Source organism: Cydia strobilella, chromosome Z (assembly GCF_947568885.1).
Source record: "Cydia strobilella chromosome Z, ilCydStro3.1, whole genome shotgun sequence".
Taxonomy (NCBI): domain Eukaryota; kingdom Metazoa; phylum Arthropoda; class Insecta; order Lepidoptera; family Tortricidae; genus Cydia; species Cydia strobilella.
In genome coordinates this window covers 43,065,968-43,082,705 of record NC_086068.1, presented here as the reverse complement: position 1 = coordinate 43,082,705, position 16,738 = coordinate 43,065,968, and the positions used below count along the sequence as shown (strand labels likewise).

The 16,738-nt window shown below is 38.7% G+C and overlaps 2 protein-coding genes across 23 annotated transcripts in view; one reads left to right on the top strand and one right to left on the bottom strand.

Annotated features, from left to right (window-relative positions):
* The window catches only part of LOC134754821 (TLD domain-containing protein 2), a 305,854-nt gene that overhangs the window by 56,454 nt on the left and 232,662 nt on the right, over positions 1–16,738 (bottom strand). For 10 of the 22 annotated variants that reach the window (XM_063691223.1, XM_063691226.1, XM_063691222.1 and 7 more), the window contains 5 exons: positions 10,846–10,976; positions 10,287–10,449; positions 9,731–9,866; positions 8,622–8,678; positions 7,683–7,775 (listed from right to left, as the gene is read on the bottom strand). In XM_063691223.1, coding sequence (XP_063547293.1) covers positions 7,683–7,775; positions 8,622–8,678; positions 9,731–9,866; positions 10,287–10,449; positions 10,846–10,976 — 580 coding nt within the window. The other 12 variants (XM_063691218.1, XM_063691220.1, XM_063691240.1 and 9 more) reach the window with 9 other exon arrangements.
* Positions 1–16,738, top strand: part of LOC134754971 (uncharacterized) — a 567,282-nt gene that overhangs the window by 538,093 nt on the left and 12,451 nt on the right.

Below are 16,738 nucleotides of genomic sequence, written 5' to 3'. Positions count from 1 at the left end.
AAACTATACAAGATATCGAAAAACTTGACTGAATAAAACTTGTAACAAATTAAATCTTTTTTCATTTTGTATAAGTGGCCAAGTCGCTCAGACGCATAGTTTCCGAGATATAATCGAAAAACCGAAAAATGGAACCTTCAAACCCCCCTCTTCCCCCCATCACCAGGGTTACGGCCGGGGACTTTTGATATGTTCATCTCCTAACTAGTCCAAATAAAGCTACGAAGTTAAAAATTGTGTTCCTTGCATTTCCCTCTAGTCCTTCTTATTGCTTGGCCTACACGGTGGGACAAATATTTGTGTGATATGTATACGAGTATTATATTACTTTTTTTCTTCAGTTCTGTTTGTATTTTCATGTACCTATTTACATAGGACACGTGCGTACATTTACTACATATAAATCTATACCCTTGCATTCAACTCCAATATGGCGAGTAAACACGTCAAGAAATAACGTACAAATTATCTATAAATAACTCATCAAAGATGTTGCAGTGATTTTATTATTGCTCTAGTATATCTTCTTCTAAGGTTCCTTTGATGGATTTGATTTTATTCCAATATTTTTAATTAGATATAATCCCTAATAGTCTAAAGAAAAAAATTAATGATTATTTGTTATTCGTGCGTGTCGTTTAGGTTTATTTTACTGGGGTCGGGGCTTGGCGGCAATGGCCTAATAAATGCGTCCCCTGTTAGTATAAACAAGTGATAAGTGTACACTACTCGTAGGGGCAAAATTTACTATACCAGTCATAGGAACCATCAAACCTTCTTAGGTTCCATAGGTTCCCATTTAGTCGTTATTCGCGAGATATAATGAATGCCTCATTGTTCTGTCGACATCATCATTAGGAATCAACTACAAGTCGATTTATAACGTAATAAACTGCATGTTTGCTGTACATTATCGTCTATAATATTTTAGTTTTACTTAGACATTATTAATCTTTAAGTTTTTAATGGTTTAATGAACGAGATGGGTAGGTACATTAGTAAACCGTACTTTACTAATAACAGACAGAACTCACCATTTATGTAGCAGAGCGGCCCGAATTCAGATTTAGTTTTTATATGGGGACAGATTCTTATAAAGTGATTATCGTAATACGTACGAATTTTTTACATGCCAGAAAAGAAAAGTTCCCTGTTGAATCGTTAGTATTTAAAACGTCAGAATTACTGCAATGACATTGAGTTTGGCATGCAGTCAACATTATACATATAGATGAAAGAAGTCATGAAACAAACAGTACGGTTATTTCAGCAGTTTTTTGTAAATAACTCGTAAACGGTGGCCCGGAGCAAAAAATGTTCTTTTACATACATCAATCTACATAAAATTGTCTACAAAAAAAATTGTACATTTTCTGCTAGGACTCATATTTATAAAGATTTTTAAGCGGAAAAGTTACTTATAATCAATCCTAACATCCTGTTTTTTTTTTAGTTTTTCGGAAATAACTCGTAAACGATAGCCCATAGAAAAAATAGTCTGTTACGTAAATAATATGTATAAAATTTCCTACAAAATAGATATACAGGGTGTTTCAAAAATATCACGTCAAACTGACACTGAAGGTAAGACACCCTAAAAGTATCCTAAAAGGATCATCCACACAGGACAAGTGCGAGTCGGACTCGCCCACCGAGGGTTCCGTACAAATTTAACTTGTCTTTTACAGACTTTAATTTCTTTTCAAATTTGTAGTTTTTAGATTTGTTCCTACTTTTGTAGTGTAAGACGATATTACTTGACAAATTTCATAGTTCTAGGTCAACGGGAGGTACCATTAATAATTTTTATTCCCTTGAGTGTCGAAATATACGTTTTCCCCTCACTAGCTCGGAAAGTTGTCGTTTATCCTTCAATACAAGCGGGGAAAAACGCGTTTTATCCACTAGTGGGGAAAGTAATTTGACCTTGGATGGAGCGTGTTTAAGTAGCTTGACAGATAACAAAACGTAAAACGCTCATGATAATGGTTCGTTCAATATTAATTATCATTAAATAAATGGTTTGAGAATCTAATAAAAAATACCAAATTTAGCTTTATTTAATGATTTTAAGTCATAAACCTTAAAATTCCATAAGAAACGTTTGTTTTTTTATAATGATGTTAAATATAATTCTGAACGCACAAGTTGAGTCGATGCAATTTCAAAACGCATCGTTGACATTTCATACATCAAAAATGTCAACATTGTCAACAATTTTTTTACTTAAAACCTTTTCTCATCGACTCGCGTAAAAATACACAACTTCCAGAGTTTTCTGTTATAATATCGTAAAGAAATGAGTGATTCCAGTGATGAAGATGATCTAACGCCTGTGGATGTTGCACTTTCCTCGCTATAGTGAGGTGAAAAGTTTTGTGTTACACACGGCCGCAAATGTATTTTACTTCTCGTGTGTAGAAACACTCGCTACGCTCAGGATTCTATTTCAGAACCACTCGCTTCGCTCGTGGTTCACCTATAGAATCCTTTCGCTTGCTCGTGTTTCAATTCTACACTCGCGGGTAAAATACAACTTTGCACCCTTGTATAACAAATAACTATTTTTGCGTCATAAACGGCCGTATCTTTTTTTTACGTTAACTTAGTAGTTAAATTTTTTCACAGCTTCAAGGTACTGTAGACCTGAGTATATGGTTTTAATTTTAACTCGTTACCTCCACGCGAGGTACGGAACCCTAAAAAAACTAGAATAACAAATCGTAGACAGGAACTACTTTTTATAGTAGGTATGTACAGTAAAATAATTTAATTTCCTAGGTATCTAGGTACCCGTTTTGTACTTTGTCACAGTGACAAATTGTCAATAGTATGAGGTCTCTAGCGACTTCTATATTGATTGTCACTGTGACAAGGTACGAAATGGGTCGGAAATTAAATTATATGACTTAGTTTTATTGATTATAGCTACATTTTGGTTTTTAGCATTTCTATAACGGTTTTGAACCTGTCGACATACCTATCAGTCGTTGATATTGTTACAATTATTTATGTTATCAGTCTTTTTTTGTTGGTATTACGGGTTTTATGATTATTTATTGTGTATACACAATAGACACATACTTGCTTTATTCGTATTACGAACTGCAATTTAATTCAGCTTCAAAAATATTTTTGTAATAAAGTGTCATAATTTGTTATATACCTACTTGTTGTTTTTGCATTCAGTTGAAAATACAATGAAAGGTCATTACATACCTACTTTAAGTTATTTACATATAGTGAGCTCTAAGAAAGATATTCGGTTTTCGGGTAAAATCGAACGTAAAATCGTGTAATAGAAAAAGAAAAAAAGACGAATTAATTATTGAACGTTGAAAAACATAGTGCCGTTATACAATAATAGTTGTGCAACGAGGGGGGTAAGTGAAATTTAAGGCGGTAAGGCGGCGGGAATAAAGGACCCGAGTTTGCAATATTCTTACACACAATGTGCTTCATCACACTTGCGAAGAAAAAACTACATTTTAACCGAAATAATGCTTAAATACGGTGACATATCAAACATTAGTCCGCCATATTGTCATTTCTTGACAGGTTAGGCATCAAAAAGGCACAGACCTATTTGGCATTCAGCCACGATTGAAAATTATGTATAAAATTTTTAAACGGCTATTAAATTAGTAATCAAATTAAATAGTTTTAAATATAAACAAAAAAATAAAATTATAAACGTCAGTATTTTAAAAGTAAAAATTATTTACGCTACCTACTTGGTTTGTATGAATTCGTGACATAGGTAAATAATAAAATCGATGTAAATACAGTGGAAACTGGATAAGTGGAATCGCAAGGGACCGGCTGTTTAGTTCCGCTTATCCAGGTTTTCCATTTATCCAGTTTTCTAGTTAACCAGGTTTAAATAAAACGTTTTCTCACTTACAGAGGCTCTCGCTAACAGAGGTTGTGGATGCTAGTAATGTTGCTTATAAAGGTCACGTCTATGGTCAATTAAATATGTATGTAGATATGTATTAACAAAAAATAGGTATGTAATTAAAAAAACCGGCCAAGTGCGAGTCGGACTCGCGTTCCAAGGGTTCCGTACATTACACAATTTAAACAATGTATTTTTTATGTGAATGTCTTTAAAAAACCCGTAGGAGTAGGATCAAAAACTAAGTAATTAAGTTCGACTCACGCTTGACTGCACATTTCTAATAGGTTTTCCGGTGATCTATACTTAGATAAAGATCTATTTTGTGTATTTTTTTCAAAATTGTTGACCCAGTAATTTCGGAGATAAAGGGGGGAATGGTCATTTTTTGCCTATTTTCTTGAATAACTTCTAAACTGTTTATCCTAAAATTATAAAAAAAATATGTTTGAAATTCGCACAATGAGCTCTTTCATTTGATATATAACACGATATAGTTTGACAAACTTTATTTTTTAATTTTCTCATTTACCCCCCAAAAGAGGCCCCCCTGTTAAAAATTAGTTTGTTTACATTACATCTCCATCTTTTGGTCACAAACTTACATATGTGTACCAAATTTTACCTTAATTGGTCCAGTAGTTTCGGAGAAAATAGGCTGTGACAGACGGACGGACAGACAGACAGACAGACAGACAGACAGACAGACGCACGAGTGATCCTGTAAGGGTTCCTTTTTTCCCTTTGAGGTACGGAACCCTAAAAAGCAATACCGTAAATAATCCACAGTACTCATATACAAAAATAATATCTGTCATTTGTTATGAAGTAACTTATATTTAAACAAAATCACTCCTAATATCTATTTATGCAAGAGAAACTATTATGGTTAAATAAATCAATGTACCGATTGTACTTTAATGAAAAAAATCCGCACCACGGCTAAAAGAACCAAACTGAACGATGTGTGATCTCATACAAAATACGTAGTTGAAGCACGAACCATAATGTTAACGAAACAAACTACCCTTCTTGTGACGGTTTATTAAAAATACAAATTTTATAACGCCGAGCTATTCCACTAATAGAGGTTTCGGAGACGGCTGCTTCCAGTTACAGAGGTAAAAATAAGAAATTTTCGAAAAAATGGATTCCGCTTATAGAGGTCTCAAAATTCCTCTTATAGAGGTAATTCGTTGCCAAGGGACTGGAACCGAGAACTTGGGTCCACTTAAAGAGGTTTTCCACTAACCCAGGTTCCACTTATCCAGTTTCCACTTATTTGATAAAATCGATTCAGCCGTTTGAAGAGTATCAGCTCTTTTCCAAAATGTTGTAAGGCATTTTTGGCATAAAATTGATTAGGTAGATGTAGTGGCTCTCAAGGGGCGCAATGTGTTTTTGATTAGTTTTGATGTAGGTATAGTGCCACTATGGCTCTCAAGGGGCGCAATGTGTTTTTGATTAGTTTTGATGTAGGTATAGTGCCACTATGGCTCTCAAGGGGCGCAATGTGTTTTTGATTAGTTTTGATGTAGGTATAGTGCCACTATGGCTCTCAAGGGGCGCAATGTGTTTTTGATTAGTTTTGATGTAGGTATAGTGCCACTATGGCTCTCAAGGGGCGCAATGTGTTTTTGATTAATTTTGATGTAGGTATAGTGCCACTATGGCTCTCAAGGGGCGCAATGTGTTTTTGATTAATTTTGATGTAGGTATAGTGCCACTATGGCTCTCAAGGGGCGCAATGTGTTTTTGATTAGTTTTGATGTAGTTATAGTGCCACTATGGCTCTCAAGGGGCGCAATGTGTTTTTGATTAGTTTTGATGTAGGTATAGTGCCACTATGGCTCTCAAGGGGCGCAATGTGTTTTTGATTAGTTTTGATGTAGGTATAGTGCCACTATGGCTCTCAAGGGGCGCAATGTGTTTTTGATTAGTTTTGATGTAGGTATAGTGCCACTGTGGCTCTCAAGGGGCGCAATGTGTTTTTGATTAGTTTTGATGTAGGTATAGTGCCACTATGGCTCTCAAGGGGCGCAATGTGTTTTTGATTAATTTTGATGTAGGTATAGTGCCACTATGGCTCTCAAGGGGCGCAATGTGTTTTTGATTAATTTTGATGTAGGTATAGTGCCACTATGGCTCTCAAGGGGCGCAATGTGTTTTTGATTTACTAGGAATCCAACACGCGATGAGAACAGTCGTCGCCTTGAATTATATAACATAAAATAAATGTATAGATCTTTAAGACATATTACATTAAGGACACACCCCTTTGGCGGACATATTTGTATGTAACAAAAATGATAAACAATAAAGAACTTTCTATTCTATTCTATATTGAATTATATAGACCAGTTAATACCCCCAACCCAACACATCAAAAGTACCTATTACATTAACATTTTTCGGCATTTGATCTTCATAGGGTAACCCGGAATCCGTCTCAAAAAGAATATTTCTATAAATAGTCCATTGTGGGAAATTATATAAATTCTACAGACGATTACAATGAACGATTAATCATGATTTTAATTACAAATAACTCTGATGTTAAACAAGCTCAAACTATACCAGTATTAAGAATTACACTACTAACAAAAAAAATCAAAGTATTAAAATGTTCCACATATTGGTTACAATATGCGATGCGACTACCAGCTCTATAAACATAACAGACAAAAGTATTTAGTAAACGAACGTGTGACATTCTCTATTTTAATTATCGCCAGTGAAATTCTAAAATTTACAAAAAGTTAATTGCAAAAACAAGTCAATCAGATATTGAGCATAATAAGTATAATAACATGAAGTTTAATAACATTTAACATAAGTTCTTAGGGTTTATTTTTATATTGTTGGCTATTCTTTACTTAACTTTACAAAACTTTTAGACATTGGTATATAGGTATTTTTAAGTTGTTTGGTATGTTGTTTAGTTTTGTTAACTTGGTAAGTTAAAAAGTTTCGTGAGATATTAAGAAAGTAATTAGTAGCAGCACATTCGCGTGTCGTCGCCGATACCCGAAGTATCTTTCTACAATCCGAATGTTATTCTAAGAGCTCCCGGACTGTAAATATTGTCAATTTATTATTCGTATTTAGTACGTAATTTTAAAAAACCCGCAGCCTTTACGGAGTAAACGTCTAGAGAGCCCTTGTTTAGAGCAATACTAAACTCCCAGTGCAATACTAAACTAGTGGAGAGTAGAGCGTCGCTTATCTTGACGCTATTCTGCCGCAGCGTTCACGCGGCGTTCGGTGCATCGCTCATTACAATTAACTCAACGTTTACAGTAAACTAATAACGAGTGAAACTACACTATATCTAAAACAACACTAGGTCAAGAAAATCACACTGGCTTTTGAAGTGCAAATATGTAACATTAATCGGTTTCGGAAGCAAAGTATAAACTCTAAACTTTGAAAGAGCAAACAATGGGAAAACATTCACGCTAACATTAAGCTTACTACTTTTAACAGTCATACAATTTGATCGTTATTTGTTCTGATGACTACATGTACGTATAAATGTATAGTAATGAGTGCATTATTCACTAGATCATTCTCTATAATAGGGTGCGGTACACTCGCGCTACAGGAGCAGGCGGGCTGCGAATCGGATAGTGCTCTTTAGTGTGCGTGTTTCCACTTTAGTTTGAAGCCAGCTTTATGCGTATGGGACGCGTTAGGCACGGACAGTGGACAGCGGACACTGGGCAGGGGCAGGGGCAGGGCACGGCCGAGTCGCAGCCGCCGGCGCGCGGACACCGGACAGTACCTCGGGCCGCGGTTCCTCGCCCAGCGAGTCGCCCAGCGCCTCCGCCTGGCTCTTCATTATCGAATATATTTTCACGTACGGCGCCTTCAGCAGCTACGCAGCCGCACACACATCACAGTTAATATACCTATTCGAACGTACATCCTTCTAATCCGACACTATTCAACCAGACCCACATCAATAGCTAACATAAGCACATATAACATAAGGACGTGAATTTTAGACTAATATGAAGTCTTTTTATTACAGGTATGTCGTAATACTGTCGGATTCCCGGAAGCCTTATAGTTAAATTATCATTATGTGTATTATAATGCCTTGTGTGCCTATAGGTATTAGGTATATTGTTTTTGGTAGAAGATGATGACAGTAGGAGTATTGGATGCTTAAGTATAATTCAATGTTAGTAACATTCTTGAAGCATTTTAATTATTTTTCTATAGACCGTTAATCATATGTTAAATGCCTCAAATTATATAGTAAAGTGGTACACATATTGCTATTGATACAAGTATGTATAACTATGGCAAGTTAACAATACAATGTGAATTGGTGAAGCGGCGCGCAGCAATAATATTTATGTATGGTATGAGGCTAGAATGGTACGCGTCGCGTCGCGTCGCGACGTCGATGCGTCACTGCCGCCCGCATGAGCGGCGGCGTGTACGCAGACACGTATTCGGTTATGCAAACAAGGTAAACATACATAGGTACTCATAGTGCAATTTTAAAAATAATTAAATGCAATATCAAAAAAACAATCATGTTCAATGTGTACTGATGTGGAACGTGGGATATAGATGCAATGTTGACGGCAAAAGTGTGTTAATGAAGCATTGTTAATTCACAAATCGAACGCGTTCGTAAAACAGATTACAATAATTTTATGTAAGTTGAGAAAAAGTAAACAAGAGAGGGTGGCGTGTGTGTGACACTCACCTCCCAGGACTCGCGAGTGATGTCCGACACGTCGCCCGAGCTGCCGGTACGCTCGCCCTGCGACAACACTCACATCATCACCGGCTCCCGCCGTATCTTACTCGCTAATTATTACTCATTAATTGCGCGCGAGTTGAGAGATGCTCATAAATATGTCACTCAGTTACCCTTATCTTGATGGGTCGCGATGGTAATCTAGCGATGTTTTTTGTATCTCGTATCTATTATATGTATATAACACACTTTTAATTAAATTCACTATTACTGTACTGTATTAATTAATTTTGAGTTATGTATTTGATTTTTTTTAGGAAATATATACATTTTAGTATACGTACCTTTATAGTATGAGCCCTTACTAGTTATGAATTATTATGATAACTCGTATAGCTGTATTTTTATCACCTGGATACCAAAATTTCGGCCGTTACCCCAACAACTGTCCACTGTATCTGACCGTCCAATTAGGTGAACCGTTAAATTAGGTGAGCGCTGACCTTGTGAGGCTTGTGGTCGTCATCGTCCCACTCGGTGTCCGAATCGATGAGCTCGAACCCTGCGCGGACTCGTCGCCTGGCGACCCGTACAGGTCCGGGCCAGTGTCCTGGGACCGCGAACGGTGGCGAGGAGTAGAGTAGCGAGCGCTGACCTTGTGGGGCTTGTAGTCGTCATCGTCCCACTCGGTGTCCGAGTCGATGAGCTCGAAGCCCTGCGCGGACACGTCGCCCGGCGACCCCTTACAGATCCAGGCCAATATCCTGGGACCGCGAACGGTGGCGGGGAGTAGAGAAGCAAGCGCTGACCTTGTGCGGCTTGTGGTCGTCATCGTCCCACTCGGTGTACGAGTCGATGAGCTCGAAGCCCTGCGCGGACACGTCGCCCAGCGACCCGTACAGATCCAGGCCAATATCCTGGGACCGCGAACGGTGGCGGGGAGTAGAGAAGCAAGCGCTGACCTTGTGCGGCTTGTGGTCGTCATCGTCCCACTCGGTGTCCGAGTCGATGAGCTGGAAGCCCTGCGCGGACACGTCGCTCGGCGACTCGTACAAATCCAGGCCAGTATCCTGGGACCGCGAACGATGGCGGGGAGTAGAGAAGCAAGCGCTAACCTTGTGCGGCTTGTGGTCGTCATCGTCCCACTCGGTGTCCGAGTCGATAAGCTCGAAGCCCTGCGCGGACACGTCGCCCAGGGGCCCGTACCGGTCCGGCACCCAGTGTGTCAGGAACTTGAACAAGTCGTCCACCCTGTATCAATATTTTCCACGTAAATAAACAAATTTAGAGTAGGCACTCCACACATAATCTTAACACACACATAAGCTTGTACTTCGCTTTCTGTGTATTTTTTTTTTACTTTATGGTGCACAATAAAGTATATTATATATTATCTGCACAATATTAATAGTAATGTCCATGTTATTATTCTTACGTTAATAAACTATTCTTATTCTTATTACTGTGTCATTATGTTACCTTCTGTTTTCTCGCAATTTTACAGTGTTTATTTTGGAAATAACATTACGTCGTGTTTCCTTAGACCCTCTTTCTCGTTTGTGTTTGGTAAGCTTTGGCTCGGCCCGTTCCAGGAGGAGCAGGCTTGTAGGAACAAGCTTCACGTTTTTAATGTCCCCCTAAGAGACAAATGGTTAAGGAAAGATAATTGACCTGTTTCTGGGCACGCCGAACCAGTATTCGGGCTTCATGCGCTTGCGGCCGTAGGACATGAGCGGCGTGGTGCGCGGCAGCGGGCGGCCCGCCGGCTTGCCCATGCGGAGGCGCAGGTACAGCGGCGGGTCGTCGCTGGGCCGCGCAGGCCGCGGAATTAGCTCTGCGGAAACGAGTACTAATATACAACTGTCAAAAACATAGGTGTAATAAAGAAAAAGTTTAAACTTGAGTGAGTTGATGACGGCGCATGTAACCCGCGCATATTGAGGTACTTGAGCAAAGTAACACACCAGATACAAGCACACGCCAGTAACTGGTGCGTGAAACTTGCGGAGTTACATCCTGCGTCATGTGTAAAAGCCATCGTTAAAAACGAATTTGTTGAAACCATTTCCTAAAAAAAAATTTGCAGGCTTACAACTTAATTTTTACGGTAGGTTAATCTTCCCAATGTTCCCTCTGAAGTAGTAAATGGTATTTGGAGTGTGACCGACACTAGTTCATCCTACTTCGGCTAGGAACATCGACATTAAAGTATTATTGTACTGATACTGACTGTCAAAAGAAGCGAAGAGATCGGGCATGTCGTCGACTGAGACCATGCTACGATAGTCGAGGCGCGGCTGCGCGCCGGCGCCGGCTGACGGCTTCGGCGTTGCACGCCCGAACCCGCCCAGCGAGCTGCGCCTGTGCATACACACTGCATAACTCTCTGTCCCGTAGGGGTAAATGGTAGGGGAGATGTGTATATACTGTATTTTCTCAAACATGCAATGAAATATTGATATCATGTTCTTTATATATTAGGCTGCGCAGTATCATGTCTCGGGCGCGGCTAGGCGAGGGGTCTTTAATGAAATATCATACAAAGTTGCAGGCCTAGGCTGGGAAGTGGCTCTTTTTTAATTTCCATTTCACATATATTTGTGATACAGTATCATGGCATTCAGCCATTAAAAAAAACTATAACTAAAGTAACTGTAACTAAAGTTTTAAGTTCGTTATGACTCACTTATGACATTCTGCGAATACGCCTATTAAAAACCGGCCAAGTGCGAGTCGGACTCGCGTTCCAAGGGTTCCGTATATTACACAATTTAAACAATGTATTTTTCACCTCAGCAGCTCGAACAAGCCTACTTTCGTCACTCCCTGGAGTGAGGAAAGTGCGACTTTCCTCACTCCAGGGAGTGAAACAATGTAGCTTTTTAATTTAGTGAAGGCCATGAACTTCATACTACGGTACGGTAAGGTACGGTACGGTACGGTCCGGTCCGGTCCGGTCCGGTCCGGTCCGGTCTCGTCTCGTCTCGTCTCGTCTCGTATCGTATCGTATCGTATCGTATCGTATCGTATCGTATCGTATCTTATCGTATCGTACATATTATAATACTTTTTTTTTCTGTTTATTCTGTGTAATTCGAAATACATTTTAACCTTTAATATGTTCTCACTACTGAGGTGAAAAATGATGTGTGCAACACGAGAGCAAAGTTATTTTACATCTCGTGTTTTTGAGTCCCTCGCTACGCTCAAGATTCTACTTTAGAATCACTCGCTTCGCTCGTGATTCAATTATAGAGTCTTTCGCTTTCTCGGGACTCAAAATAAACACTCGCAAGAAAAACTAACTTTCCTCTCTTGTTGCACAAATAACTATTTTATGTGAAACGTGAGTGAAATGTCTTTAAAAAACCCGTAGGGGTCAGATCAAAAACTAAGTAATTAAGTCCGACTCACGCTTGACTGCAATTTCTAAACCTATTAGAAATTGCAGTCAAGCGTGAGTCGGACTTAATCCTGTAATCTATAAGTAAATATTTTTTTCAAAATTTTAGACCCAGTAGTTTCGGAGATAAAGGGGGGATGGTAATTTTTTGCCTATTTTCTTGAATAACTTCTAAATTGTTTATCCTAAAATTATAAAAAAAATATATTTGAGATTCTCACAATGAGCTATTTCATTTGATATAATTTGAAAAACTTTATTTTTTATTTTCTCATTTACCTCTCAAAAGTGGCCCCCATGTTTAAAATTCATTTGTTTGCGTTACATGTCCGTCTTTGGGTCACAAACTTACATATGTATATCAAATTTCAACTTAATTGGTCCATGGCGGGTGGTGCAGCCTGGTGACAGACGGACAGACAGACAGACAGCGAAGTCTTAGTAATAGGGTCCCGTTTTTACCCTTTGGGTACGGAACCCTAAAAACACCAACCTTTATTAACAAATTCCAATAATTTTGGAAACAAAATATTTTATTTAAATATGCCGGTAAAAATGTCTAACACACACCCACACACACACACACACAACCACGCGTCAAACACGCGTAGGTATTTTTCTAAATCGTTTTGGAGGAAAAGTCGTTCAACATTTTCAATCTGTAATTCTATTTTATTGGATTCATTATGCGTTGTTGATTGTGTTATTTATGGGCCTGGGACTTTTGGGTGCTTACCTGGTTGCAAACACCTATGTTAGATACTTACATGTCATGATTTATGTTGTTACATCATTGTTAACGCACGGTAATGGAGTTCAGGACGTAAAAAAAATATTGTTACAAACCTTTAGTCAAATGATGCCAATGCCATGGATCTAATAAACTAGTTAAAATAGCTTTTTCAAACATCAAAAAATGCCTACGTAATTATACCGCAACTTATAACTAAATTGGAGTAAACAAATGTTTCTCTCGCTGATTCTTTACAAGTTGTTGACCAATCACGTATTGTCTTACAATAGTGTGCTTCAGATAGTGTTCTAGACTAGATAAACTAGAAACAGTGTTAGATCGGAATTCCGATTTCGATGTTATACGGGACTTAATGTACTAAGCAGATGACGAATCGGCAAAACTTCTCGAAACTGTAACTTCATAATCAGTTTTGTAATCAGTCAACGCGGAGGGATCATCCTCAACACACAAAGCAAAATAATGATAAATACGAGTATAATAGCAACGATCCATTAATTCTTACTACCATTTACCAGGGATTTTAATGATGAACAAGTCTCGGATTTTTTATCGCATGGTAAGATGAAAGAAAACTATGGAGTCGATATCAAAACTAAAATGTAACTCATATTCATACTCATGCTAATTTATTTAATTAATACCGAAAGTAAATTATAAATGAAATAAACAATTTGAATTGAATTAAATTATATTTTAAATAAAATAATTAACTGCAACACAATTAATAAAATGAACATTAAGAAAGTGCCTAGTTTGTAATATCCATAGAGCATGTAGCAGTGTTGGGCAAAAAGTAATTGAATTACAAATTACAATTACTTGTATAAAGGAATTGCATTTTCAATTAACAATTAAAATTACATAATGTTAAGTCTTATTAATGGCATTTTATAATTGGGGGGTAAGGGGTGAACGGTTATCAACATCTAAACCGACCCTATTGTCAACCTCACCTGCGCGCGCCGGATGGCGGCGGCATGACGTATACCATGCCGTGGTGCTCCCTGCTAGACAACGGACGAGACTCTGGCGACCGAGTATGTGGCGGTATAACCACACACCTGACCGGGAAACCGGTCGGAAGAGGCCTAGTCAGCCTTGGGGACTAAATAACCTCAAAGAGGAACAGTGCAGAAAGACTTGGGGCCCTACTGCATAACCAATACCTAAGAATACCATCACGGACTTGAAAAACAATATGAAAAGTAAACCTAACGAAATTAATATGTCTAGCAATCCGGCTAGCGCCCGGCGTCAGGAGGATACCCGGTTCTCTGATGTGAAATATACTACCGGAGAAGATACTGCGATTAAAGAAGCCATGCGTCTAACAAGAAGAAAGAAGAATAATCAACTGAAACTAGCAACGTGGAATGTGAGAAGCCTTATCAAGCCCGGCAAATCTGAAAACACGATACAAGAAACGAAGAGACTAAATCTAGACATCTTGGGTATCAGTGAAGTGAAATGGGCGGATAATGGCATCATCGATAAAGACGACGTAGTTATATATTACTCTGGCAAACCAGCATCTGAGAAGAAACACCACTATGGTGTTGGTATGATGATCAGGAAAAACCTTCTGAAGTATGTGACCAACTTTATCCCATACTCTGATAGATGCATGATGCTACAGTTTAATGTTAACCATTTAATCTTAATGTTCTACAAGTGTATGCACCAACAGCACAAAGCTCGGATGAGGACATGGAAAACTTTTACAAAGAGATAGATGAAGTCATGGACACTATTAAATCTCAAGAAATTGTAGTAATACTTGGTGACATGAATGCAAAAATTGGCAAAGGAGCAGTTGGAAAAACAGTGGGCAACTATGGTCTAGGCGATAGGAATGAAAGGGGAGATAGACTACTACAATTTTGCGTGGAAAAGGACTTGATTATATCCAACACTTGGCACCAACATCCGCCTAGAAGGCTGTACACGTGGACCTCCCCCCAACATACAACTGGTCATATAGTAAGAAATCAAATAGACTATGTCATGATTCAGGCTCGCTATAGAAATTCAATAGTCAATGTCAAAACATATCCTTGCGCAGATATTGGTTCGGACCACAATCCTCTTGTTGCAAAATTAAATTTGAAACTAAAAATTCTAAAGAAAGCTAATAATAACAGGAAAATTGATATAAACAAGCTAAAATATCTAAACGTAAGAGAAGAAACCAAACAAACTCTTAATGAAAGAATTAGTTCATTTGTAGATACCGACAGTAGTAATAATATCGAGCAGAGATGGGTCCATCTAAAAGAAACAATTGTGACAACAGCTACAAATTGCTTGGGGTACTATAAGCGAGAGACAAAAGTTGAATGGATAACAAACGAAATACTTAACCTTATGGAACAAAGAAGACAGTTTAAGGAAACAGATAAAGATAGATACGCTCAAATAGACAGACAAATCCGAACCAAGATCAGAGAATCCAGAGATAAGTGTTTGAACGAAGAATGTTTGAATGAAGAATGTTTGAATGAAGAATGTTTGAACGAAAACTTCTGTTGTTTTCAATAGCACCATCAAGTCTTGGTTATTTGGCGCAAATAGCTTGAGGTCATCCATGTACAGAAGGTGAGAAATGACTTCACCCTCTCTCCGAAGCCGGCAACCTAACCCTGAATCCTTCAGCAGGGTGCTGAGAGGATTCAGAGCTAGGCAGAACCACAGGGGACTCAGACTGTCACCCTGAAATATTCCTCGCTCGATCCTTATAGAGTCCTGCGGGCCAGGGCGGTCATCTCCACCTCCTGGTTGACGAAGGACTGTGATCCACTGCCTCATACACGCACTTAGGAAGGATATTAAAGCTGCATCAAGTTTATACAGCTCTAATACCCTTCTCAGCCATGAGTGAGGCACCGAATCATAGGCCTTCTTATAGTCAATCCAGGCGGCCGAGAGGGCCCCCCTGTTCCGCCGAACTTGCTGGCATATGGTCATGTCTATGAGGAGGAGCTCTTTAGTACCACGGGACCCAACCCTACATCCATTTTGAGCGGAGGCCAAAATGTTGTTAGCGACAATGTGCGCGTTAATTTTTGCTCTCAAAATGGATGTAAGGAGCTTGTAGAGTGTAGGCAAGCACGTTATGGGTCTGTAGTTCTTCGCTTCCGTGGTACTACCGGACTTGTGGAGCAGGAAGATTACACCAGTTGTTAGGGAAGGTGGGAGGGAACCGACCTCTAGGGCTTGTTGGAACTGCGTTGCCAACCGTTCGTGCGAGCATCGAAACCATTTTAGCCAGAAGTTGTGCAATCCGTCCGGTCCAGGACTTTTCCAGTTCTGGGTCGTACGGACAGCACAACTTACGTCATCGGGGCTGATGGTGACTGCCCCCATAGGTTCGATGTTCTCGCACTCACGTTCGACAATATACTCCACTTTCGGTTTGTAATTTTTTTTGTCCTCAACTCCCTTATAATGTGCTTAGTAACGATGCAGCAACATAAATCATGCATGACGTCTAATATTGTTTTAATTTATAAATTTAAAAACTAAAAAAATTGCTCACAGTTTATCAGAATTCTTTTGTGGCATATTTTAAAGAACTGAATGAAACTAAAAAATCGTCAACACTGTGGGAATTACACTCCGTGCTTAAGGCAACGATGTATGTGAAGCATAATATCAACATAAAAACCGGCCAAGTGCGAGTCGGACTCGCGCACGAAGGGTTCCGTACCATTACGCAAAAAACGGCAAAAAAACAAGTTTGTTGTATGAGATATACGTGTAATAAACTGAAAAACTACATGTGTAAAATATACGTGTGATAAAGATAGGTATAGGTGTTAGTTATATATATTTTGTATCTAGTTTACTTTTAGTTTCTCTAGAAATAAAACTTTGATTTCGTGGAGATTTATTTATTTATTTCATTGCATGTTTGAGAAAAGCACTACACATACATCGGCGTGAAAAGGGGTTGTCGGCCTCATA